The sequence below is a fragment of the Herpailurus yagouaroundi genome, unplaced genomic scaffold (assembly GCF_014898765.1).
Source record: "Herpailurus yagouaroundi ecotype Mexico unplaced genomic scaffold, PumYag 161, whole genome shotgun sequence".
Classification (NCBI taxonomy): domain Eukaryota; kingdom Metazoa; phylum Chordata; class Mammalia; order Carnivora; family Felidae; genus Herpailurus; species Herpailurus yagouaroundi.
Genome location: NW_024412402.1, coordinates 16954455 through 16982250, shown reverse-complemented (window position 1 = coordinate 16982250; position 27796 = coordinate 16954455). Strand labels below are relative to the sequence as shown.

General features: G+C 39.9%; 1 protein-coding gene across 1 annotated transcript; it reads right to left on the bottom strand.

The window, feature by feature from the left end:
* Nucleotides 1-1252: 1252 nt before the first annotated feature.
* Nucleotides 1253-27070, bottom strand: STT3A (STT3 oligosaccharyltransferase complex catalytic subunit A). The gene is made up of 18 exons (XM_040483447.1): nucleotides 26964-27070; nucleotides 24737-24863; nucleotides 23860-23920; nucleotides 20523-20644; nucleotides 19970-20115; nucleotides 18279-18369; nucleotides 16800-16906; nucleotides 15957-16121; nucleotides 14237-14417; nucleotides 13048-13203; nucleotides 11579-11670; nucleotides 10743-10898; nucleotides 10326-10514; nucleotides 9168-9284; nucleotides 8946-9048; nucleotides 5397-5585; nucleotides 3979-4094; nucleotides 1253-3200 (listed from the first exon to the last, which is right to left on the bottom strand). Exons 2-18 carry the CDS (start codon nucleotides 24822-24824, stop codon nucleotides 3162-3164), a joined length of 2118 nt encoding a protein of 705 aa, XP_040339381.1. The 5' UTR covers nucleotides 24825-24863; nucleotides 26964-27070; the 3' UTR covers nucleotides 1253-3161.
* Between the last annotated feature and the right edge of the window lie 726 nt (nucleotides 27071-27796).

The window sequence follows — 27796 nt, the reverse complement described above, 5'->3', positions numbered from 1 at the left end:
GGATCGTCTATCGTCATCTCTCTCTCTCTGACCCTCTCCCGCTCTCAAAAATAAACATTAAAAAATGCTAACTTGGATGTAAATTAAAAAAAAAAAAAAAAAAAAATATCAGAAGACTAACCCAGTAAGTCCAACATCCAAATCATTTTCAGAAAGAGAAAAGGAGTTGAGAGAATACACAAATAAGTAAATTTCTTAGAACTGAAGAACTTGACTTTCCATACTTAAAAGTTTAAAGTACCCAGCACAATGGATGACCCATTCCCAAGTGCATCATTGGGAAAATTCCAAAATATTACATAAAAAGAGAGGTTCCTAATAGGCCTGTGGTGGGAATTGGAGGGAATGGACACATACCAAAAAATTGAGAATCAGAATAGCATTGTATTTCTCAACAACATTTAGAAGACAGAAAACAATGAATGGCCTATGCCTTCAAAATAATTCTAAGGAGGGGCTCCTGGGTGGCTCAGTTGGCTGAGCGTCTGACTCCCGGTTTCAGCTCAGGTCATGATCTCACAGTTCGTAGGGTCCAGCCCCATGTCAGGCTCTGTGCTGATGGTGCAGAGCCTGCTTGGGATTCCCTTTCTCCCTCTCTCTCTGCCACTCCCCTTCTCGCTTGCTTGCTCTCTCTCAAAGAAATAAACTTAAAAAATTAAAAAAAATAATCATTCTAAGGAAAAGTTTTCCCCAACCTGGAACTCTGTACTTGCCCAATTGAGTGTGACAAGAAACATGCAAGATCTATCTCCCACACATTTTCTCAGGAAGGTAAATAGAGGTGATAATCAAGAAGGAAATAGGAGATTAACACAATATGGAGGACCTACCAACCCAACAGGTGAGTAGCAGGCCTAAGACGTAAACCAATCCAAACCACAACATACCAAAACAGAAGACATCCCCAAGAATGAATACCTAACAAGCTTGAACATATTGAAAGGAAGCTGGCACAAATGAAGGAGAGCTTGGGGAGAAATTAGTGTCAAGTACAAAATACAAATGAGAAAAGCTTTTTTCTCCAAAAAAGTTATGCGGAAGGAAAAAAAAAAAGCCGTAAAAGCATATATACCACATGGCCTAGTTGTGAAAAAACATAAAGTAAAAACTATTGAGCTATTCTAAATCATAACTAAAATATAGAACTTTAAAATGGTAAGAATCTGTGTGTCTATGGGCATAGCACCCTCAATTTCCACACCACCAAGTCAACAAATGATACCTAAAATTGAAAAACCAACACACAGCAAACTAAAGCAAGTTATTTAATGATAGGGAGGTAAGTAATGTGAGAATCAGCAGAGTTGAAAGTGGGGTCTCTGGGAGGTGGAAAACAGTGTTGTTGCTTTTTTTATAACTATTTGATTTTTCTTACACTAGGTGCACTACAACCATGAAAGGTGAAAAGTAAATCTTAAAAAAAGATAGCTTCACGTAGCCTAGAAGATAACAAAACTAAAATTGCAAGAGTAACAATGATAGTGATAAGTTAAAGGGTTATCTAGCCCATATATACTACCAAGGAAGATCACTAATGATCTTTACCTGGTATTGCTCATATCGATTTAAAAAAAAAAAAAAAAAGAAACTCAGAATAACCTCTTCCACTAGGGAGAAATTCTGTATATAAATCAAGTAACATATTTACATATAGTAAATTAGATCTTACACCAAATCTAAATCTCACCCACAGGTCAAGCACTTGGTATAGAAGTTGGTTGGAAGGCTAAGTTTCCTGGGTATACAAGAATACCTGAGCATACCCTTTAGGAGCACCATTTTGACTTATCTAAAAGCCATGTAATTGCTCCTGTTTCTTAAACAGGCAACACTCAACAGTTACCTTGTATTTTTGTTATGACTTAGGGTTTATATACATCACTGATATATGTCGTATGTTGTCAAATACACAGTGTCCTACTGTACTGAATATAAGGCTGTTTGTCCTGACATTAAATATTGATGGATCTTACTGTGCTTTTAGTTAAGTTTGTTTTTAAGTTTCTCTTCCCCTTTACTGCAGTCAGGCTAGCATTGTCTCTAGGTACTTGGTAATAGCAATTCTTCCCCCTTTCAATTTGTAGCTCATTTCACTAGGGCTTCAAAACCAGATCATTGAGTTTGTTTGCAGCATAGAATAACAACAAACAGGCTGACACTAAGGGAGAAAGAAGCCACCCTTAAATAATTACAAGGGTTTTAGCATATAAGCTAAAAGAAATGAGCAAAAAGACATTTACTGTATCATGGATAAGTGAATACTGAAAAGCTGGATTTCAAATAGAAATGTCTGATTATATTTCAGCTGATTCAAAAATACCGACTGATCATCAAATTCCATATATAATACTGGAGAAGTTTCACGTCCATTGAGAACAATAATTTCACTGCCTTGAGTCTTTCTTCAAAACTTCAAGTGATCCTCACTTGATTTATTCTTGCTCAAGAAAAAAAAACAAAACAAAAACAAAAAAACCTAGCTAGTCCCAAAGAATAATGGTGAGATCAGGTCTGGCTAGTCGACTACCTTCTGTCCCTCATGAAAGCAAAGAGCTTCTAAGGACAAGAGACATTAAGAACAGAGACGTCATGGCAACACACTGCCTTTCCTGCCCAGAAATGGCACTCCTCTGGTTCCACAAACATTTATTTATTTAATAAAAGTTTACTGAGCACCCACCGTATGCAAGGCTTTGTGCTAGGTGCTACGATTTTTGAAATGACAAAATTATTTGTACGTGTAGGATCTGAGCTAGTCCTTGATAGTGTTCCTGATTTGAGAGAGACAGAATGCCCCCACGGGGTTCAATTAGGAAGCTAAGAGCATGGACGAGGTCTGCTTTCCCTCCTTCTATCAGCGCCCAGCACAAACTTTTGCCTTTCTCAAACCAGCCATAAGTCAAAAGAAATAAGGCACATTTAAAAAAAAAAAGTTCCCCCCTTTAATTGACCAAAGTAAAGCCATGACATTTCATTTGGTAACCTGCTCAGAATTATAAAAATCGTTCCATTTGGCCCAGCCCATACTGCCCAGGGCAAAACTTCCAGACAATACTAATCCCATCGTGCTCTGTTCTTATAAACTGCATATTTAAAAAACGTCTTCAGCGTCCTAAACGTGACGCGTTCAGTGCGAAGCGTATCAGAGCTGGCTGTAACATTTATGTCCGTGACAAGCCTCGATTATCCAGGTCCTTTACCTGCAACATAAGGATGTCATTTTAATATTTATGATCAGATCAACTTTGGAGAGCTTCTCTACTGAGTTGGGTTCTGCTGCCTGGTGTGGTTTTGTGACAAAACGAACACAGGTTTGAGACTAGCTACTCTCTGCTTAGCCTTTAGGAGTACCTCTCAAGAGTAGAATAAATGGTCTACCTGCCAAATGTATCAGGGGTTGTCAATCTTTTCTTATGTAAGAGATATAACACATTTCTGTGTAACTCTATGCCATAAATTCTTCAGGGAGGGGAAAGAAAATGTAGTGTACATACACACACACACACTTTTCTCCCCTCCAAGCCTGATAATTACTAAAACAGATCAAGTACAGCCCCAACTGGAAAAATAACACTGTAACCACAGCCAAAATGACAGCAGACTAGGTGTCTACTCTCTAACAACAATCTAAAATAAAAATATTAACATTCTGAGTTGCAAACTACTTTTCTGACATTAGAAAAGTCCCTGTATTAGGGGAGCCTGAGCGGCTCAGTCGGTTAAGCATCCGACTCTTAATTTCGGCCAGTCATGATCTCATGGTTCATGAGTTCAAGCCCCATGCCAGGCTCTGTGCTGATGGCACAGAGCCTGCTTGGGATTCTCTCTCTCTCTGCCACCCTCCCACTCACATGCTCTTTCAAAATAAAAAAACTTAAAAAAATAAAGTCCCTATATTACAAATATGTGGCCCATTCTTAAGCACTAGAACCAATCTGCAAACATGAGAGCTGCTTTCTCAGTGTAGCACCTGCTCACCTTATATATCCTGACTAGCCAATGTTCTGTGGTATATGCTTCCTCCAGGACATCAAGTTCAAAGTCTTTATTCCCAATCTCAGCATTCCGGACACGGTCAAAGCCTGGTGGGCGCTCTAGAATGGAACAAAAAAAAAAAAAAAAAAAAGAGAGAGAGAGAGAGAGAGAGAGAGAGAAACACTTCTTTCTACAGTGCTGATTTCCTAAGGAAAGAGTAAATCAATCTGATAAATCATCTACCAAATGGAATGTTATTTCTCAGCCTGTAGTTTGTGTAGAGAGTAGGACCTATACAAAAAGACATCAGGTAGTAAGCACAGATCAAGTGTTACCTTGACTCAAGTCCTCTCCAAGTTAATGCTTGGCAAATTCATGGAGGCTATCTCTTTTAAGAGATGGGAGGCTGACTTCCCAGCCCCTCCTTTCCTGGGGATGCTACCCAGAGGCCTCTGTGTTACACTAGTAACCCTTCCATGGATCAGAGAAGAACCTATCAGAAGTCAAAGGCCTGCCTCTCTCTAAAAAAAAAAGTAAACTAAAAAAAATTTTTGTAATGTTTATTTCTGAGAGATGGTGGAGGGAGGGGCAGAGAGAGAGGGAGACACAGAATCTGAAGCAGGCTCCAGGCTCTGAGCCACCAGCACAGAGCCCGACATGGGGCTCGAACTCACCAACTGTGAGATCATGACCTGAGCTGAAGTCAGATGCTCAACCAACTGAGCCACCCAGGCACCCCATAAAACTAAATTTAAAAAAATTTTTAAAAAAGGGAGGGAGGCACCTGGGTGGCTCAGTCGGTTGAGTGTCAGCTGGACAGCATGGAGCTGCTTGGAATTCTCTCTCTCTCTCCCCTTCTGCCCCCACCTCAACCACTCATGCATGCATTCTCTGTCTCCCTCTCTCAAAAAAAAAAAAACCAAAAAAAACAAAAAACAAAAAGAAATCAAAGACCAAAATCCACTTCAGGAATTGTCCCTAGTGCAGACACAAGAAATTAAAGTCAGAAGGAAAGACTTAACCTAATCAGATTAGTCTCCATGTATTTATTTAAGGAAATGAAAAGTCCTTTATATCACTGTATCCCCCTTCATTCCTCTCTCCATTCCTCTCTCCTCTTTTACTGAGAGGCAATAAAATGTAATGGGTAAAAGTACAGAATTTAGAGCAAGACCGCCCGAGTTTAACCTAACTCTGCCACTAGTTAGTTACGTGACATTGGGCAGGTAAGTAACTTATTTGTACCTGAAATTCCTCATATATAAAATTGAAATAATATTAGTATCTATGTTTTGAGTTGTAGTGAAGATCATATGAGTTCATAGATGTAAAGCACTTGGAGCAATGCCTGGTATCTGAAAAAACTGTATGTGTTAGCTATCACGGTTCTTACTGTGTTATTAATGTTATAAATCACTCACTGGCTTCTGTGTAGACCTGTCCAAAGCGGTAGTAACACATCTTGTACATAAGGCAGTTGAGCAGCACTGGAGAACCTTCACGGTCCACACGGAATTCCCCAGTTGGAGTATAATAATCATGCTCCTTAATATGTTTGCCTGTGTCGGTGCTCCCTCCAATGCGGACCATCCACAGAAACTTATTGATATCTAGAAAAAAGTAGAAAGAGAATTGCTGTGTCACAAAGGCTGCTGGAGCTAAATCACCTAATGAAAAGCTACCATTTCTTTCCTTGTTGTTTTTTTTTTTAACTGAAGCATAGTTAACATACAATATTAGTTTAAGGGGTACAACATAATGACATGACATTTGAAAAAGCCAGTATTTCTAAGAAAATCCCTCATTTTTAAATGGGAAATAGTACCATTTAAGTCTAATTTTTAAAAACATGAAACACATGGGGCGCCTGGGTGGCGCAGTCGGTTAAGCGTCCGACTTCAGCCAGGTCACAATCTCGCGGTCCGTGAGTTCGAGCCCCGCGTCGGGCTCTGGGCTGATGGCTCAGAGCCTGGAGCCTGTTTCCGATTCTGTGTCTGCCTCTCTCTCTGTCCCTCCCCCGCTCATGCTCTGTCTCTCTCTGTCCCAAAAATAAATAAACGTTGAAAAAAAAAATTAAAAAAACAAAACAAAACATGAAACACAATGTGGCAGCAAAACTTTTCCCTCAAAATTTACAACTCTTCTGTAGATTATCCCTGAAATCCTGTGCTATTGGTCCAGAGTTAAGTCACAAAGATAGTATTCCCAGGTATAAGCTGGGCTGAGCTGTCCAATATAGGAGCTCTATATACTAGCCACCTGTAGCTACTGACACTTGAAAGGTGGCTAGTCCAAATTAAGACGTGCTGGAAATATAAAGTACATACTGGACTTGTAAGACTTAGTCCAAAAACAAAACAAAGGAAGTAAAATATAAGGAACTCATATGTCTTAATCACAAAACCCCAGGGCTGCCTGGGTGGCTCAGTCGGTTAAGCCTCTGACTTTGGCTATGATCTCATCGTTTGTGGGTTCGAGCCCCACATCGGGCTGAGCTGACAGCACAGAGCCTGCTTGGGATTCTCTCTCTCTCTCTCTCTCTCTCTCTCTCTCTCAATCTCACTCTCTCTTTCTCTCTCCTCTCCCTGCCCTTCCCTGACTCATGCTTTCTCTCTCTCTCAAGATAAATAAATAAGCTTTAAAAAAAAAGGATTTAAAAAAAAGTAACAAAACCCCCAAATAATCTGATTAAAAATGGGCAAAGGACCTGAATAGACATTTTGCCAAGGATATTCAAATGGTCAACATGTACATGAAAAAGTGCTCAACATTACTAATCATTAGGGAAATACAACTCAACACCATAACGAGATACCACCTAACACCTAATTATCATAAGACAAGACATAACAAATGCTGGCAAGGATGTGGAAAAATGGGAAACCTTATATCCCGTTGGTAGGCATGTAAATTGGCAGTGGTATGTAGCCACTACATAAAACAGTATGGAGGTTGCTCAAAAATTTAAAAATACAACCACCATATTATCCACCAATCCCACTTCTGGGTATATATCTGAAAGAATGAAATTACTATCTCAAAGAGGTAACTGCACCCCCCATGTTCACTGTACTTTACTTATAATAGCCAAGACCCAGAAACAACCTAAGTGTCCACTGATGGATGAATGGGTAAAGAAAATGTTATATCTATATATCTAGATACACACACACACACACACCACATATATAAAATGGAATACCATTCAGCCATTGAAAAAAAAGAAAAAAAGGAAATTCAGCCATTTGCAACAACAGAGATGGACCTTAAGAGCATTATGCTAAGTGAAATAAGTCAGACAGTGAAAAACAGATACTGTATGATCTCACTTCTATGTGGAATCTAAAAAAACAAACTCAGAAACAGAAATCAGAATTGTGGTTGCCACAGGCAGGGGATGATATGGTAATTTCCTTAATCTCACACAAAAAAATTACAGTATGTTCCAAATAATGACATTTATTTTTACGCCAGCATTAAACACACTTCTGTGCACGTTAGTAGGCGATAAAAGGTCAACTGACTGAAAGTGGTTACTTAACAATGGTTAGTGCTAAGACCTCAAGAAATTATCCCTTTCTACCACATATATGTGTACAATGATACATATAAAAATACATATACACATAGACATACATACACAAATGCTTTTCTATAGGATTTGGCTATATTGTGACTATTAGAAAACCTATAAATAATTACACACAAATAGTGCTGGTGTGATTGTGAAAGTTGAAGTCTGTGAACACATGTCCCTGCTCTCATCATTCCTCCTCTGCTGTACAAGACACACAAGAAAACCAATCTTCTTACTTTATACTTGGCACATTACACATACTATATACATATAATCTAAAATTTAAACATCTTTACAAGCAGGCATATATTCAAAGAAAACTAAGATAGAAATAAGAGGTAGTTAGTAACTGCAGGAAAAGAAAAGTTATTCGAGGAAAGACTGTAACCATGGTATACTGGTTGACTCAACAATGAATATTTACATAGTCAGGACTTTGAAAACACTTTATCTGGATTTAACCAAAAACTAAAAATTAACTCTACTAAGGAGAATCAAGAGGAAAAGGAGGGAGTGAGAAAAGGTAAAGAGAATGAAATTTCTTACCTACAATTATAAATTGATATAGCATATATAAAATGCTCAATGAATAGAATGCACGTATTTTTTAAATATGAATATAAGTACTAGAAGAAACAACTAGAGAAATAATTGCCTCTGGAAACTTGTATCATAAGGGAGTTTAAGTTTAGGGACAGGGTACTCCCTACCATTTTTTTGTTATAAACCCTCAAAAGAATTTAATATGTTAAAGTATATAAAGTATTGCTTTAATTTCTTAAAAGTTTTTTTTTAAGGCAGCAAACCATGTTTTGATGATTCTTCTAAAAATAGAATTTTGCTAACAATCACAGGGAACATGGTAACATATACCATACATATATACATATATATGTATATATAACATAACATATGCCATACATATACATATATATATATATATATATCTCAAATATGAAACATTTTAAGCTGGCAGATGAATCTATGGCTTAAACCCACTAAAAATGCTAATTCTAAAGTTCATTTTCAGATGCCTTATTTTTTTTCCACACTGTATTTTACCTGTTATTATTTTTTATTTGATTTACCTATACTGTAAAATGATTGCCACAATAGGTTCGGCTAAGCTTTATGTTCTTTGTTTCCTGGTTGTAAGCAACTCCTAGGTCTTTAGACAACTATACCATGCCATATCTAAATGAGAATTATTTACATTTACCTCCTACTTGTTGCCAAAAAAACCAAAACAAAACAACCCCTAACGTTACAAATACTGAGGAACTTCCCCAACCAAGAAAATATGTTGAGATCAGTAAAAAGACAGAAAAATAGGACAGTCATCTAGTTTTCTTAGAATCTATGACTATAGTTAGAAATAGAATCAAGTACATACCATCAGAGGAATACCCAGTAAGGCCTCCAAAAATGACCAGCACATAGCTGACATCAAGCTCCCTCATGATCTCATAGGCTTTTTCTTCTGTGGATGCCATTGCCTAGAAAAATAAATGCACATTTCTCAAAGCAAAAAATTCCAAGTCATGTGATCCCTCAGAGAGAAATATTTCCCACTAGATCCCATGAGCCAAATACTCATATAATCCCTTCACTTTACCTGTCCTACTCGAGAAATATGGGTATTATTCCATGTGTTATTGTCCACTAAAATTGTCCGATTTGCCATAGCTGTAATCTGGTAACCATAATCCCACCATGACATGACCTTCGCATCCTGAAAGAAGAATGGGAAATGAAAATAAGTTGCTCGCTGCCTCCAAAAATCAAATACAAGAGAAAAACTGGAAGGGCATCCTATAGTATAGTAAGTGAGGGACTTCCTACAAAGAAAATAATTCTTGGCACTTGGTACTACATTTACATATAATCGTGAAATCTCAGTGTAAATTATACAATCTAACACTCCCAATACTTTCATCTCAGATCACCTTATATAAACAAGCATAATAGGATGGCAGGTGTAGGGGGACTGTGTGATATTTCCAAATAAACATTCTGGTATCATCAGATAATTATATTAAATGAGCTTTCACAATTCACAAAAAGCAGTTATTATAAAAATGGGAGGGAATACAAACCACGGGATATGACGCACCAGGATTAAGAAATTCTTACAGCTTAACTCCTTAAGAGTCTAACTCAGAAGTGCTACTCCCAATAGCTACTGCAAAGAAAATCACTTCAGATTCTCAAAAGCTTTTTTTTTTTTTTTTCAACGTTTATTTATTTTTGGGACAGAGAGAGACAGAGCATGAACGGGGGAGGGGCAGAGAGAGAGGGAGACACAGAATCGGAAACAGGCTCCAGGCTCCAAGCCATCGGCCCAGAGCCTGACGCGGGGCACAAACCCACAGACCACGAGATCGTGACCTGGCTGAAGTCGGACACTTAACCGACTGCGCCACCCAGGCGCCCCCAGATTCTCAAAAGCTTTAAACCAAAATGTTAAAAGTGCTTATCATTCGGTGATCACTTTATGGAAACTATCTTTTTTCATGTTTCTAATTTTCTGACTTCTTTTATAATTGGGATGGTCCACCTCATGATAAAATCACCACAGTGTCAGAGTGTAGATGATTATCAGTAAGGATACAAAAGAAATCCTGAATTGAATGAAGGCTGACTTTCAAGGCTCATTCAGCACGAGGGTTCTATAGTTCCAATTTCTCCAAGCTTTCCACCCATCTAAAAGCTGTATGATTCACTATCAGAGCAAATGTCCCCAACTTGTCCCACTCCCCCCCCCAATTTTTACCTCTGGAGTATTGTGACGGAGCCAATAGTATGCTTCTCGAAAGTCATCAAAAATGATCCTACTGCCATCCCCACCACGGGCAGACAGCACAATGGAGGGAGAAGAGTAGGCCTCACTCGTCACCCAGGTTGAATGAAAGGTGTAGGTGATGAGAAAGAAAGCCATGACCAATATCATCCCACTTGCCACCTAAACAAGAAAACTGTGTTGTAAATTAAATTTACACAACTCAGAACAGCTTCTTACACACAATAATACAGATGAAATGAATCCAAATGAGTCAAGACCTGTATGAGTTCACCCACTATGACAGCACTCTACTCCCTCACTCAAAACACACACACACACACACACACACACACACACACACACACACACATTTTCCCAAGCCTGTTCTTAGTGTTGCTTAATTCTCACTTCATTCTTAATAGGGTAGGTAGAATCCTGTTGCTTCTTGCTCTTTTTGTCTGGACGACTTATGTCCAGATTCTTCATGTAAGTGGACAGCACCTGGGAGACTCCAATGCCAGAAAGGATGCACATTACAGGTGCCAACACTAGCATGAGACGCACCTAAAAGAGGCAGAAAGCAAAAACACAGTTAAATCAGTGTTTTACAAAATTAAAGACTTCAACCTGGTAGTAGATCATGACATCAATTCAGCGGTTTTCAACAAACATGATTTCTTAGTAAAAAAGAACAGGATATGAGAAAATATTTGATACATCTACAATGGAAGTATACACTTCTTAAAGCTGTTTTCCAGTTACATGCGTATATATGAAAGAGTCCTGAATAATGCTATGTTAAAGAATGTTTTTAACTATGGTTTGAAATTTAAAAAAAAAAAAAAAGCATAACAAACTGTCTTACTACAATTTATAAAATCTTTCCTCTTTCAACAATCTAATACTTGGCTATCTTCCCAGAACGTTAAGGAAAAAACATCAACTCCTTTCTTAAGACACTGAGAAAGAGAGACAAAGAAAGCTGCCCATGGTCACTTTATCCAACAGAGTATATGTGTCTCTCCCTAACACAAGGTTATGAATCCCAGAAAGCTGGGCCCCACCACCAGAATGTATGAGTGCACCATACATCCCTGGGAAGGATCAGCACCAGTGAGCAGCTTTACAACTCAGTTCCTCAAATGCTCCAAGGAAAGCATGTGCACAATCATTACATTCTGAATCCTGCCATGCACCTCAGAGTCAGGGGTGGAAATGTTGCTAGGACTGAGAGCATTCCTCACCATGACAGCTGAAAAGTACATGCTGGTCACACCATACATGATGATGAAAATCCGGGCATCAGACAGGTTGCTAAAGCAGTAATAGAGACCAACTACAAAAGTAAAAGTAAAAAGAAGCAGGCAGCTAAAATAAATAATCATAGATACGTGCAAAGACATTTATTTACTATAGAACTCTTTAAAACATCAAAAAGTCAGAACGACTTAAATATCCAACATTAAAGATGTAGTTTTTTATAGCGTATTGATATAATAGAATACATCAATTAAAATATTGCTGCAGGATATTATGGACTATTTGCCATCTTCTTTACACATCTCTGTACTTAAAAAATTTAAAAATAATACATTTAAATGTTACATCTCTAAAATAATACTAAATAACAGAAATTATGATTCTTTGTAAAATGAAAAAAATTGGGGAAAAACAGTATCATCCTGAGGGCACCTGGGTGGCTCAGTAAGTTAAGTGGCAGATTTAGGCTCAGGTCATGATCTCACAGTTCATGAGTTTGAGACCCACATCAGGTTCTGTGCTGAGAGCTCAGAGCCTGGAGCCTGCTTTGGATTCTGTCTCTCTCTCTCTCTCTCTCTGCCCCTCCCCTGGTCACTCTCTCTCTGTCTCTCTTAATGAGAAAACGTTAAAAAAAAATAAACAGTATTATCCGATTTTTGTTCAATAAGTAACTGGATGAGGGGGTGCCTGGCTGGCTCAGAAGAGCATGTGACACTTGATCTCCGGGTCATGAGTTTGAGCCCCAGGTTCGGTGTAGAGGTTACTAAAAAAAAAAAAAAATTTAAATAAAAAAATTTTAAAAAGACTAAAATAAATAAATGAATAACAGGATGAATATACATCAATATGTTAACAATAGCAATAGATGTTTGGGAGAACTCCCCAATTTTTTTTTTTAACTTGTCTGTATTTTTTACAATAGACAACAACTTACTTTCATGAGGGATAAAAACCTTAGAAGCTGTTTTATTAAAAAAATAAAAAAGGAAACACCCTACCACCAGTAAATTCAAAAACATTTCTGGATTGGCTAGAAGGTAAGTAACTGAGGCTTTACAACCAGCCATGCCTATTCTCAAACTTTAGTACTGCCAAGAAGATAGATAAATGGGGAAGAGTCAGGGATGGGGGATGGGAGAGAGGTACACTGAAAGTACTCAAAAACAAAAACAAAAGCCTGAATACAAATTTGAGTTGAATTTTAACTTATAATACAAATGAACAGAAAACTGTGAGGCTCTGAACTTGCCAGCATCTCCAACTGTTCAACTTCTGACTTCTACTCTGCTTCAAATATTAGAAAAATGTGCTTAGCCATCCTTTGTACTGCATAGGGTAAAGAGGCAAAAAACAAAAACAACAACAAAGTACAAGGATGAGGGTAATTTACTTATTTTGAATCAAATGGTGATTCTTACAAAGAAGGCCACTTCAGAACACAAAGTAGACAGACCTGGAAACATGAAGACCAGAAGCTGTAGGTCAAAATAGTATGAGGACCAGGTCGTGGGCTGATGCTCAGACACAGAAGCAATGATGGGGATGTTGTTCTTAGCATAAGAAGGATCCAGCAGTGAGTAGAAACGCCCAGTCCAGGGAGATATTTTTCCTGGCAGCAAAGAAGCAACAAATATTTCACAATCACACTTGAAACAAAATAACATCTTATCCTAATTAATCACAATTTCCTATTTTCATAAGAGTCTCTAAGACAGAAAAGGACTAAGTTTTTGTTAAAATACCATCAATAGTTTGAGAATCTCACTCTTTGCTTTCAAATTTGAGAGTACTTTTGTCAGCCCAGCCAGCAGAATAAAGTCAGGCTGTACATAAAGTCAGAGATGGGAGGCAAAAGTGTTTCCTGTGAAGGTTTTAGGGTCAAATCTGGCCAAACCAAGGTCAGCTCTATAAACAAAGCTACTACATCCTCCAGTGCTGCTCTGAAATAGACCACACAGACAGACCTAGGCAGAACCCAATCAGCCTCTGAAAAGGACAAATGGGAAAAACAAAGGAAAAAAATGTGGCATGCTAAACAGCCGTGAGTTAGTGCATATGGGCTTAGACAGGCCATGTTTGTAAGGAATGGCCAGCAGTGTTATGATTTCTCTTACCCTACCAGTAGGAAAGAAAAGGAAAAAAACAGAGAGAAAAATTAGCAAGGCAAGATCCAGTCCTTTCAACAAAGTGTGATGTTGCTAACATTAAGAACTACTCTATAGGGGCACCTGGGTGGTTCAGTCGGTTGAGCGTCCGACTTCAGCTCAGGTCATGATCTCGCAGTCTGCGAGTTCAAGCCCCGCGAGTTCGAGCCCGGCGTCGGGCTCTGTGCTGACAGCTCGGAGCCTGGGGCCTGCTTCGGATTCTGTGTCTCCCTCTCTCTCTGCCCCTCCCCCACTCATGCTCTGTCTCTTTCTGTCAAAAATAAATAAACATTAAAAAAAAAAGAGCTACTCTAACAAGACATTCTTAACTATGCAGAATCCAAACACTGGGGCTGACAAGTGGACTGAATTGAAGAAGTAGTACTTTATACTCTTAGGAGAAAAAGAATGAATCTTTCTGTGGTCAAGAAATAACCCCTATTTTTGAAGTTCATTATGTGTCCATATCCATTTACAAAAGCTGTGGGCCTTCCCTACCTGTCAGCATAAGGAGCGCTCCCACGGTGAGAAGGACAAAGCCTACCAGGGAGATGACACTTCGGAAAAGAACTTCAAACTGCTGTGGATTCAACTTGCTGCGCAGATAATCCACAAAGGCATGGATCTGGCAGAGACCAAAGACCCCAAAAGCCGCCATGTGCTCTGACGAAAGGACGGGCTGTAGGTAAAAGCATAGATATGACAATGCTGGAAAGCAATGAGTCCAACCTAGACCTGAATTATCCTGACCCAGTTCAGACCAAACAAAGGCTCAAATGAGTTTTGAGGCCTCCAAGGAATTAGGTAGGGCCAATGGAGGAGAGGGGCTAATTTCACCTACCACATTTTCCAAACAGTATTTGGAGTCCTATAAATCATACCTTACTCTATCTTGCAAATACCATTTCCTCCCAATCTGCCAAACTGAAATCCATCACTCCCCTCTATGTTCCACGCACTTTCGCTCTTTCATTACTTATAAATTCTTTGCTTAGACCAGTGGTTCTCAAACTCTAGTGAGTACCACAATCATGGAGAGGGTGAAGAAGAAAGGGTGTTAAGACACAGATTGCTGAGCTCTACCCCTTAGAGTTTGATTCAGTGGGTCTCTGATGAAGCCCTGGAATTTGCTGTTTTTGAATAAAAAAAATTTGTTGGGTTTATTTGGTTCCTCACAATACTTAACTTTATTATTATTTTTGTAATCTCTACACCCAACGTGGGCCTTGAACTCACAACCCCAAGATCAAGAGTCGCATGCTCTACCAACAGAGTCTGATAGCTGTTCCCAGAATTTGTATTTTTAACAAGTTCCTGATGCTGCTGCTGGTCGGCGAATTACATTTCCAGAACTGCTATACTACAGAATATAGACAGCTGCATGTACTTCCTTCCCCACAAGACTGTAACTTCCTTAAGGACAAGAATCATATTTTTAATTTTTACATTTCCCAGTGATTAGCGAATTGCATATAGCAGGTGATCAGTAAAGAAAATACAAGCTGACCTCTGAATAAGTCCTCCATTTCCATAAGAATTTTATATGAGAAATCAAACACACCACATTATTCTCTGACTTTGTAATTATCTCTTAACCCTATGGGAAATGGGGTTAAAAGTTTGTACTTTGAGGAGCACCTGGGTGGCTCAGTCAGTTACGTGGCAGACTTAGGCTCAGGTCATGATCTCACAGTTTGTGAGTTTGAGCCCCACATCAGGCTCTGTGCTGATAGCTTAGAGCCTGGAACCTGCTTTAGATTGTCTCCCTCTCTCTGCCCCTCCCCTGCTCACACCTGCCCACTCGCGTGCTCGTGCTCTCTCTCTCTTCCCCTCCCCCAAAATAAATAAACATTTAAAAAATTGAAAAAATAAAAACGTTTGTACTTTGCTTCCTAAAGGACTTTCACATAGATCCCATCAAGAAGTTCAGGGGTCATTACTATTAAATGGACTCATTAGCATTAAAAAGGACTGGAAATAACTTTGCATTCATATCAACTCAGCTCAAAATATCCCTCCTTCCGACAAACCTAAGCCAAATTAAGAGTCATTAAATTCAAACTTTATGGAGAAAATATTAACACACCCCTGGAAGCAGACTTTAATGACCAGTGATGCTGTTACTTCAGTTAACACAACGGTCCAAGGTAAATCAAGCTACTTGGAGCTGTTTAAAGAAGTTGAAGAAGCTAACAACTCTATTCAGTCTAGGGCTCACCTGGAAACCCACAAAGGAGATCTGCATGGAAAGAATGGTGCCCAGGCAGTAAACAGTACAGTAGGCCACATAGATCCGGTGGGAGAAGCGTCCTGTGAGCATCAGCACCAGTACATGGAGTGGGATCAAGTTGATCAAGAACACATAGCCTCCCCAGGAAGAGACCTAGGACAGGATAAAAAAGAAGAGCTCCTCTGAGCGCTCCTCCTCAGGCCACCACTTACGATATTACCTGTGATCTTTTCAAAGAACATCCCTTTACAGTAACTATAAGCTTTATTTATGACAAAGTGGCCTCAAGAGTTTAAATAAATGATTTCTTTAAGTAGAAAAATCAAAGTCACCCCTATTACTGTAACTCAATCCCCTATTCCCTATGCCTCCTACCATCATGATAACAAAAGCAGCAACACCCAACTCTCAGGGTTCATCTACATGTAATCTATTGTAATGTCATGTGGACAATTTAGGGATACATAGGAAACGTGAGCAGGTGGAACCAGTTAAGGGAAGAAGTCTAAGTGACTATGTAAGATTGAACAGGAAAAAAATACATTAGAAAAGAAAAGGAAAAATTTTAAAGGAACACAGCAGAAAATGTGGCCAACCAATATGTATCCACGGGTCATAGGGTATCTGAAGAACTTTAAAAATTAAAAACATTGCCTCTATCTTGCTGTTACACAACGGATGGCCACACCTGCCTTGGATTAGGCTTTGTATGGATATAAGAGAAAATAAAGACTTTTAGCCTCCAATCCACGGTCTCAAAGCCCAAGAGCTATTTCCAATTTGTATCAGTCCCAATAAAGACACTCGTGGAATACAGGAGTGAAGAGTTACCATGTAGAAATAAGCAAGGGCACACTTGGCAGCCCAATAGATGGAACCAGTCTTTACTGCTTTGATCCACATGTAGTAGGTGAGGAGCATGCAGAAGATGGCAATCCCTGCAGAAAGAACAGAAAAAAATTCAATAAAAGGCCATGCTTGCGTAATTATTTAAGAATACTACTCTGGAACAGACTTCCTGGATTCATATCTCAAACCTACTGCGCATTAACAGTGCAATTATTTTACCTCTTATTGTCTCGGGTTCCTATAAAAATGAGGCCATAATAGTATCTATTTCATAAAAGTGTTAAAGGACTTAGAACAATACCTAGTATAAAACAAATATTATTACTATTCCTTCCAGGCACTAAATTCCTTGCTAGTGTAGAGTCCTAAAGATATTCCACATTATTATGCACCATCCACCCTCTGCATCTTACCACAGGCCAGTCCTTATGCCCTGACTGCCCCTCTCCTTAATATGTGCCTAAGGAGGGGCGCCTGGGTGGTTCAGATGGTCGAGCATCTGACTCTTGATTTCAGCTCCAGTCATGGTCTCATGGTTTGTGAGATCGAGCCCCATATCAGGTTCTGCACTGACAGCATGGAGCCTGCTCCTCCTACACTCACGCACGTGCGCTCTCTCTCAAAATAAATAAATATAAAAAATAAATATATATGCCTAATGAAGTCCAAACCTCACTGCCTAGTGCAACCTCAACTACTTCCAAAGTCTTCCCTGATCTCCAAATCTGAATTAACCTCTCCTTTCACACTCCAAAGTACTTTATTCATACTTCTCTAGTGACACATAATACTACCTACCTGTTATGAGTTATAGGTCTGTATTTATCTTCCTTAATAGATTATGGGCCAACATAATTTTATTCATTATTGGTCACTGTAATTCCTTAAATATGAGCCAAAATTATCTTATTCATTATCTATAATACCTAACATTGTGTTTTCCCAACAACATTCAATAAATATAGGCTGAATTGACACAGTCAACAAAAGTCATTATAGCTTTAAGAACATTAATTGCTCGGCATGCCTGGCTGTCTCAGTTGGTAGAGCATGCAACTCTTGATCTCAGGGTTGTGGGTTCGATCCCCACCTTGGGTGTACAGATTACTTAAAAATAAAATCTTAAAAAAAAAAACGATATCCATTTTTCTTATCTAGGAAAATAATGCAAATAATTACAATGTTAAAATAATAGTACCATTCAACACTAAACTAACTCTGCTTTTACCAGTCCAGAGAAGAGATAAAGCCCTTATAAAAGGAAATTACCTTTCTGAAGGGGATGACAGAGAGAGATTATAAACTTGTCTGAGGTCCCTTCCAGCCCATTTCTAATCTTCTCACCCAGATACCATTTTTGCTAGTGCTAAATATCAGATCTGAACTCAGATTTTACTGTACTTTCTGAATGTCTATGGAACAATGAGATGAATTTATCATCTTTGGCATTTTAAGTCTTACCTTCATTATCATAGGAGCCAGCCACAGATCGGGAGATGTACCCAGGAACTACAGCAATCATGGCAGCAGCAAGAAGCCCAGCCCCTGCATCCTGGAAGAAAAGAGGGTAACAGGAAGTTAACACTATTCACTCACAAGAGAGAAGAGAGGATCCACTAGTCCTTCTGCTTATACTGGGCCCAGAACACAGTCCAACACTTTCCAAGGTAGACGTGATGCTAGAAATGCTAGAAATGTTCACAGCACGAGAAAGCTAAAGACTTCACAACCAATTCCCCAGGATGATACCACATCTGAAACTGAATACATATATGCTAAGGACAGACAAATTATGTAAGCTGTCAGACATCAGACACTGCCCCAGAATGGGCTGTTTGGCTGGAGCATTCCCAGGTTTATGAGTCCCTGCCCCTAACAATACCTGCGCACTGCCAGGACAGTCACACCTCTAAAAGCTATGCAAGGATAATCAAAAGGAAGACAATTATTATTTAAGCTAAAAAGCCAAAAGGTGATCATCTGTCTGGACTAAAGATGCCAGGAACTTAGATAATAAAGCTGGAATATCACAAAGCAATCTGTGAGGTCAGGAGAGAGAAACAACGAAATATAATCACACTCCAAAAGAGTAGGGACTTGTCTGTTGATAAGAATCAAATTTGGAACAAGGGCAGCAAGGAGAAGGATGAAAAGATTTCCAAACTAAACTCAAGAGTCCCAAAACCTCCTACTAGTTTATCACCTCTCAGGTATCTCCCTGACACCACAGCCACAAACTAAGAATAGCATCTAAGGAGCCAGATCAGCAAGGCAGAACCCTAGAAAAAGAGAGCCATTATGGAATCTACTCCAAAAGTGAGTTAATAATTTTTTTAATGTTTTTTTTATTATTTATTTTTGAGAGAGAGAGGCAGAGCATGAGTGGGGGAGGGACAGAGAGAGAGGGAGACACAGAATCCAAAAGCAGCTCCAGGCTCCGAGCTGTTGGCAGGGCTTGAACTCACAAACTGTGAGATCATGACCTGAGCCGAAGTTGGATACCCAATTGACTGAGCCACGCAGGCGCCCCAATAATTTTTAAATAGGGGCACCTGGGAGGCTCAGTCAGTTAAACACCTGACTCTTGATTTCAGCTCAGGTCATGATCTCGTGGTCATGAGATGCAGCATCAGGCTCTGCACTGGGTGTGGAGCCTACTGAAGATTCTCTCTCTCCCTCTGCCCCTCTCCAGCTCGCATGTGCATGTGCACACGCATGCTCACTCTCCAAAAACAAAAACAAAAATTTTAAATATATGTTTAAAGAATCAACAAATAATTGCTAAATGTCCATTTCCAGTAGGAAGAATGAACCATTCTGGAATACTTCCTATAGTTATTTTTCCTCTCCCTTAGGTTGTGAGGATTTCAAAATCTAAAGCTCACATTTTATACTTTAAACATTTTTTTTATCTTATGTAGAAATTTATATTTGACCTTCAAATGTTCTCTTATAGGACAATCAGTTGCTAATAATAAGAAACCACATATTCTAGAAAGGGGCTGGAGTGAACCCAGTAATTCAGCCTAGCAAAAGCTATCTGTAGCCTCTGGCTCCCTGCCCTTCTATGGCTATCAGACCCCCACCCTTTAGCATCTACTAGAGAGGTTCAACAACATTCATTCCCAAGCCTATCACCCCAAATCCTTCACCTTGAGCTCTTTGGTAAGGTGGTACGTGACGATGGTGGTGAAGGAAGAGAAGAGAGGGGCCAGGAACACACAGACATTCCGAATGTCGATGGTGATGTGGAAAAAATGGAGTACATGGTAGATTGCAGCAGACGTGATCATTAAGCCTGTAACAGGAAGAAGAAACTCCATTAGGTTATCGTGGTAAGACCAAGAACTTAAGGGAAAGAGAAAGAGAATCAAAGTATCAATCAAGTGATAACGTAACATAGGTCCTGACAAACTACCAGAAACACTAATATAGCAACTGCAGTAAGCTTATTAAATTTCTCTTCTTAGGATTCAATCCGAAGTCCAGAATTTATGAAAAACCTCCCATCCCCATCTCCCACACATATTCTCCTGTATACAGAAGATCCACTTTTAGGAACTGGTAATTAGAATGAAATTATAATTGTCACAAAAAATGCAGACATTAGAAATAAGAGAAACTGTTCTATAACATACAAATACCTTATTTCTGTTAACTTTTTTTTTTTTTTTTTTTTTTTTTAGAAAACCCTGTTCCTCTCACCTGGATAAATTGTTCCTCCAATGATTCGTCCCAAAGGATACCAGGCTCGGTCATCAAACCAATTATGAAATTTATAAAATCCCTCCTCAGCCAGGAACCGGGTAGTCCGATAATTAAAGTACCTATAGCAAGAAAGAAATGATCTGTATCTCCTCCTCTTCAAACTCAAATAACTATACCAATTTGCAGAGAATCTTGTTCCTTAGGTCACACCATCAAGGAACTGATCATTACATCAATCTGTATGATTACAAATCAGTTAGGCACCAAAAATTATGTCAACTATGAAAATCATTTTACATTACCATATGTCCCCTCATTTCTAGCTCCACACGTCTCAACTAAAGCATTGCTTGTCTTGAAAGGAAATGCAACTGGAGCCTAACTCAAGTAGGATACTTCACCAGCCTGGCAATTAGTAGGTATTAGCACCAGTCAGAGAATTCAAGCACCCACAGACAGAACAGCTGAGATGTGGACATCAATAAATCTGGCTCTTTTCAAGAAAAAGGAACATACAAAGATTTCAATAGCACACAGAAGGACACACGGATAACTTCAAGTGATGAGCATCTCTACAGATGTTGGTGTAACACTATACGCATGTCACAGTTTAATCCACTCAGTAACACAAACTTCTTAATGAGTGTTTAAACTTAACAGCAAATTCTACTCATGTTGTTTAAAATAGTTCTGAATGCCACCTACATAATAGCATAAAAATACAAATAGTATAAAAATATTTAAGGAGCACCTGGCTGGCTCAGTCAGTAGAGCATTCGACTCTTATCTCAGGGTTGTAAGTTCGAACCCTATGTTGGATGCAGAGATTACTTAAAAATAAAATCTTTAAAAAAAAATGTGACATAAAATGCTTAAGAGTCATACATGGGAAGACACAGTTCTTTAGGTCCAAGCTATGTAACGCTTTCTTATTTCTTTCTAAATAAGAAACTTGAGAGAATGACTAACAGACTCATGAAAAGATGCTCAACATCACTCATCATCAGGGAAATGCAAAGCAAAACCACAATGAGATATCACCGTACACTTCTCAGAATGGCTAAAATCAAAAAGACAAGAAATAACAAGTGTTGAGGAGGATGTGGAATAAAAGTAACCCTCATGCACTGCTGGTGGTAATGTAAATTGGTACAGCCACTGTGGAAAACAGTACAAAGGCTCCTCAAAAAATTAAAAACAAATACTATATGATCTAGTAATTCCTCTCCTGGGTGTTTACCTAAAGAAAATGAAAATATGAATTTGAAAAGATATATGCACCGCTATGTTTACTGCAGCATTATCTACAATAGCCAAGATACAGAAGCAACCTACAAGTCCATCGACAGACGAATGGATAAGGATGATATGGTACACACACACACACACACATATACACACACAATGGAATATTATGCAGCCATAAAAAAGGATGAAATCATGCCATTTGCAACAACATGGATGGACCTAGAGGGTATTATGCTAAATGAAATAAGTCAGATTGAGAAAAACAAATATATGATTTCGCTCACATGTGGAATCCAAAACAAACAAACAAACAAACAAACAAACATAAAGCAGAATCAGGCCTGCAAATACAGAGAAGAATATGATGGCTACCAGAGCAGTAGAGGTTGGGGGGATGGGCTAAATGGATGAAGAAGAGTGGGAGATAATGGGTTGCCAATTATGGGATGAATAAGTCACAGGAATAAAAGGCACAGCATAGGGAATATAGTCAATGATATTGTAATAACATTGTATGGCGACAGATGGTAGCCACACTTATGCTGAACACTGCAAACTTGTCCAATCACTGTACTGTACACCTGAAACTATGTAACATTACATATCAACTACAGTCAAGTATAAACTTAATTTAAAAAAGTAGAAAGAAATAAGAAAAAAAGAAAAGGAAAAAATATAAATAAACCAAATTTTTAATTACTAAAGGCAATCATGACTAACCACCTCTCCTGGCCATCCCTCTAACCCTATTTCCTCCTTGGTCAGTCAAGTTTTAGCAGCTGAAGTGAGCAGAAGTAGCAGATGGCAGAAATCTCTACCCATCTGTTTGTTGCTGTTGAACGTTATTTTGGTAACTGTCAGAGAAACAATAGAAAGGAGGGTAGCAGGCAGTCAACATGTGTGAAAACTCTGTCCTTTACCTAAGGGAAGGGAAGGGAAGGGAAGGTGAGGCAGAGGAAGTCTAAGTTAGTGGAAAAAGGTCTGACTGGGGTCACAATCCCTTAGTTTCCTGCTCTGCAAATGGAAGCATCAAATCACAAGATCTCTTCAGTCCTTTCCAGGCCTATGACTACAGACCAGATAGTCTTGCTTTCCCTGACCATCTCACCTTAATGTTTGTTCATCTAGAGAATCTGAGAAGAAGCCTTAACAGACTGATGATCAAGAAACAAAAAGATTAAGTTTCCTCATTCATGAGAAAAAAATGTAAATTGATTTGAGAGACCCCAAAGAAAATATTTGTATGCCTCCAAAGGGCTTTCATACACCTACACAAAATATCAAATTTGCAAATCAACTTTTGAATCAATGCTCCATAAACTGAAATATGCTATGTTTAAAATATTAATGATGCTTGAAGAACCTATGATTCTGGCTTTACTTTAGGCAATACAACAAAATGTCCCCAGTATCCAGAGACAGATAAACCTAGATTCAAATCTTGGCTCCTCCAAATGTGTAACTTGAATAGCCGCTCCCAGGCCTAGTCTCCTCATTTATATAAAGGAGAAAATAGGACCTCCATCTAATAGGGTTGTTAAGGATTTAGAGATATTCTGCAAAACAGTGCTTGAAACAAAATGAATACTCACCTATACCTTTTCTTATCTAATAAACAAAATCCCTAATCAAATTCATGGCTTAAAATGTTCCCCAATGTCTTAGAACTTAACCAGTAGATCCAATTTCTATCATACAAATTGTTAAACAAACAGTCATTAAATCACAAGTTCATGACTTGTGATTTTCTTCTGAGCCTCACACAGGCCCCTTTTCCTCAAAGTGCATCACTGATTGTTCAATAAGCTGAGCAAACAGACTTCTCCTAGCCTGGCCCGGTCTTAACAGGCAGGCACACCAGCAATGCTTCTCATATTTTCTATGAGTTTGAGAGATTTACTTGGTTAATTCCAACAGAAATGTCTCAAAAGAAAGCAATGATCTCTGTTGGAAAACTTGAGGGTTTTCCCCCCTAAATATATAGGAAGCACAACCCCATCACTGAGAGCTGATTAGAATTTCACTTGGAAATCCATTGACTTGAACGCTTCCCAAAGCAAATACCAGATCAAGCAAAAGTACTCACGGGTCAAACTCATGGATGACACTTTCAAATCTCAGGACAGCAAAGAGACGAGTAGAGAATGCTGCAAAAATCAGAGAGTTAATACCTTAATGGTAGTGTGCCATGAAAAATACTAGTGGACTGTAGTATTATAGAGATAATAGCACAGCACAGAAGTCACAGGAAATGTAAAATGATCCCTGAATAGGGGTGCCTGCCTGGCTCAGTCAGTACACCATGCGACTCTTGATCTTGGGGTCCTGAGTTCAAGCCTGAGTTCTATCTTGGGGTAGAATTCACTTAAAAAAAAAAAAAATCCCTGAATAAAGTATTTACCCATTTCTCCCACACAGAAGAAACGAAAGAAGTTCACTCTCCCCTGACAATGACACCTACATTTTCCACACGGGTAGGACACATTTAACTTTCAAGACCTATAACAATGCATTCACCTACTAATACTGCACTCCACTTACATGGTCATCTTTTTTAATCGTTGACTTCCCCTCCCCAGAACTAACTTTTATTCTGGAACAAACTAAGGGGGGTAAGGCAAATCAAGACTATATTTATGACTCACAAAGAGCTAGAAAATCTAAAAAAACAAAACCAAACAAAACAAAAAAAAACAAAACCAAACAAACAGTAAGTTCTGAAGAGATTTTCAGAAATACTAAAGTAGGCAACTAGTACAGCACGCTTCCCATTCTTTCCCAGATGATCTCTAGCCCTGACTTTTATAATCCTTGTGTTTCTTTTGTCTTCATAAAATCATACTGATGGATAAGAGCAAAAACAACACATTACAATCTACTGAAAAGAACAAGACATTTAAGTAAACCATTCTTGATTTTTTTCTCCTTTCCACCCGCAAGGAGAGGTCCACATGCACACTCACATAACACAGCAGCCATCGACAGAATGAGAAGCTTCAGTAGTGTGTCCTGCTTCTCATAGGACAACCGCAAAAATCCCAGCTTAGTCATCTTGACATCAATGGGAGGCAGCAGATGACACTCAAATAGCTGAAAAGGAAAAGTCAAGACTGTAGGACATCAAACACTTCTAACTTATCTAATTCACTTTCATGTTTTATGGCGGCAAAAAAACCATAAAAGAGACACATGCCAACGAACACACCGAGAGGGTCAGAGCTAATACTTGACACCCGAGCCAATACTAACACCCTAGCCTTGCCTGAAGTCTGACCGACTGGCAAGGAAGTAGGCATAAGTCAGGTCCATGTGTCAAGACTCAAAAGGAGTGATTAGACTCTATCACCATACTTCTGCTTCTTACTCCTTCACAGCTAACAAGTACATGATACATAACAAGTACAACTCGCAATAGCGTGGTACAGCAGGAGTAAAGAGCAAACACAGGAATAGAAAAAGGCAGTTGGGTGAAGAGATGCAAAGAAAACAGAAAAGATTGGAAATAGAGAAAAAGAAGAAACAGAGAATAAAAGAGCACTCAAGAAAAAGCAGGAATGTATGAAAGAAAGCAGGAAATGGGGAAATGAATACTAAATGGAGAGGTGAAAAGTAGAAATCAAACTATGACTGAATATGCCCAATATACGGCCCTACATTTCAGCAGCAACTGAATGGCCACGAGCTTCTTTTTGTTCCAAATCCTAATGGTGTTGCAGGGCCAGCTAAAGAGCATGACTGATCACTAACACACAGACAGTGATGCACTCAAGAGGGAGAGAAACACATACACAAATCACTGCACTTTCAATCCCATGTATCACAATGCAACTACTGCTCGGATCTACAGACGCTTCCAGTTGCCTATCTCAGGATAGGCCTGTAATTGACACTGCCGATTTAAGCCACTGATCTCAGAGATAGCTCATAGAACCAGATGACAATCTAGAGGGAAAAGAAAATAAAATTTCCTACTGAAACAAGAAAAGCTCGGCGGGGAGGGGGGGGGGCTAGATTAAAATAAAATGTTGAAGGAAGTAGGTTAGCTATTTCTGTTTAAGAAAGTGCTGCCTTCTTAAACCATAAGCTCATCAAGGGCTAAGTTATAAAGAATACAGTAATAAAAGATATGCAACACTGTTCAAGACTGCAGGGAGAGAAAAAGGAACCTTCATGCCTCCTCATCTTTTTCTCAGTATTATTGGAGGAAAAAAGAGGGGGAAAAAAACCAAAACATCAGACTAGGTGGAAGGCATAAAGAACCATACACTCCTAGCTCCGACAACATCTTTTCCATAAGTAACTGGCCCAGAGGGGCAGTTTTGCATGTGTTTTTAATTACAACCCCAAAGGAAAACCTCATCTTGCAATCAAGAATAAACACCTAACTCCAGGAAGTCCATAATCCCGCCACATCGCTCAAGTTTGTACTTGTTTTTCTCGAATGCCTGAAACAGAAAAACATAACACCACTACGAGTTGGTATGAGCCACACACCTGGAAGAGTCAGCGGAAGAAATGAGAGTACTAGAACCTCTACCTGCAAGCTGAGTAAAGGAACTGGTAATTTGAGGCAGGACCTTAAGGGAGTTTTCCTAGTGTGCTCTCTGGTCATTTGAGCACATCGCTAAAGCAAATAAGGGCAAAAGACACTTCACTTTAAACGCTTAGCATCGGGTCTCCTCCTCAACGGTGCCTGCGAGCTGTGGCATCCGAATCCCATCCTCCTTCTAGTTTTCCAAGACGGAAACTTCCCCATCCCCGTTAGCCCCCACTCTCACACCTGCTCACACTCCTTTTCTCCCCCATCCCACCCCCTTCTTCTGGTCACTCTAGCAGGTCCCAACTCCCTGCCTCCCACCTGCATATAACACCTCTGACACTACCCACCGCGGGACACCCCACCACCTCAGCATCCTGAGCGCCCTCCCCTCCAGAACTAGTCGCAGGATCCAATCTTTCCCACGCCCTCCACGCCTAAGCGCACGCCCCATCCCGAACCTTCACATCCTTCCATCCCAGGACGTCTCCACCCCACACCCCACGCCCCCTCCTCTGCAAAGCCCTAGACCCCGCTTCCCACACCCCACCCGCCGCCATTAAAGCCCCACCTCCAGCACTTCGTCCAACCCCACCAACAACCTGGACTGCACCTGCAGCTAATTCTCAAGTTATAGCCTAAGGCCTTCTCACCTGGCCAGCGTTCCTCAAGAATCTGCTGGGCTCCCTCTGCCATCCGTTCAGCGGCGCACCCAACCCTGGCAGCGGCCTGGTCCGCCTCCTGGGCCGCTCCCCATTGGCTGGCCAAGGCTCGATACGCCACTTCGAGAGAGCGATAGGATTGTGGAACTGTCTGTCAGGGCTGGAGGCGGGGACAAAGGCGCGCTCCTACTTCTTAACTGGGCAATACAGATATCACTCAGCCGTCAGGGGGCGGGACTTCGTGCTCCTGTAGCGCTGTGATAGACCCACTCAAGAGAGCGAGAGCGCGGAAAGAACGTGCTCAGAGCAGTTTGGTTGAGAGCCGAGGAGTGACGTGTCGGTCTGCGGACCGCGAAGGAGTCGCGGGAGATGAAGGTGTGGCGGGTTTACCCCGGTCATGTGACCAGAAGCGGAAACTACGCGGAGGAATAAACCGAATCTACAAATCCCAAAAAGCCGGGTTAGGGTATCTCCCCTCTCGGTTTCCAGGAGATTGTAGAAATTGACCGTCCCCAAACATAAGGTTAGAGAAGAGGAGGGAAGAACATTCTACCTATTTTAAATAAACACTCAAACGCTTTCTCGTCCAGACCGTTATATCTTGTACGGGATTTGTCCGACAGTTCGTTCAAGAGCTGTTTTTGACAGCGATAGACGAGAGAGCCCTGCCGATTTCTCGAGGCGTATCCTTTTCTTAAGCCCCCGACTTCGTGAACGAGCATGCCTAGCCCTAAAAGGATCGTGGGGGTTAAATTGGCCGACTCTCCATTGCCAGGCTAGTAAGTCAACCACCGCCGCAGGGGCAATCCTTGCAAGCAGTAGAC

Coding starts and splice junctions, on each gene's coding strand:
- STT3A (XM_040483447.1), bottom strand. CDS start 24,824: ATGACTAAGCTGGGATTTTTGCGGTTGTCCTATGAGAAGCAGGACACA. Junction 14,418..15,956: donor TCTCCTTTGTGGGTTTCCAG/GTGAGCCCTAGA, acceptor TTTTACCTACAG/CCCGTCCTTTCGTCAGAGCA. Junction 5,586..8,945: donor TACTGGGTATTCCTCTGATG/GTATGTACTTGA, acceptor ACTTTTTTCTAG/ATATCAATAAGTTTCTGTGG.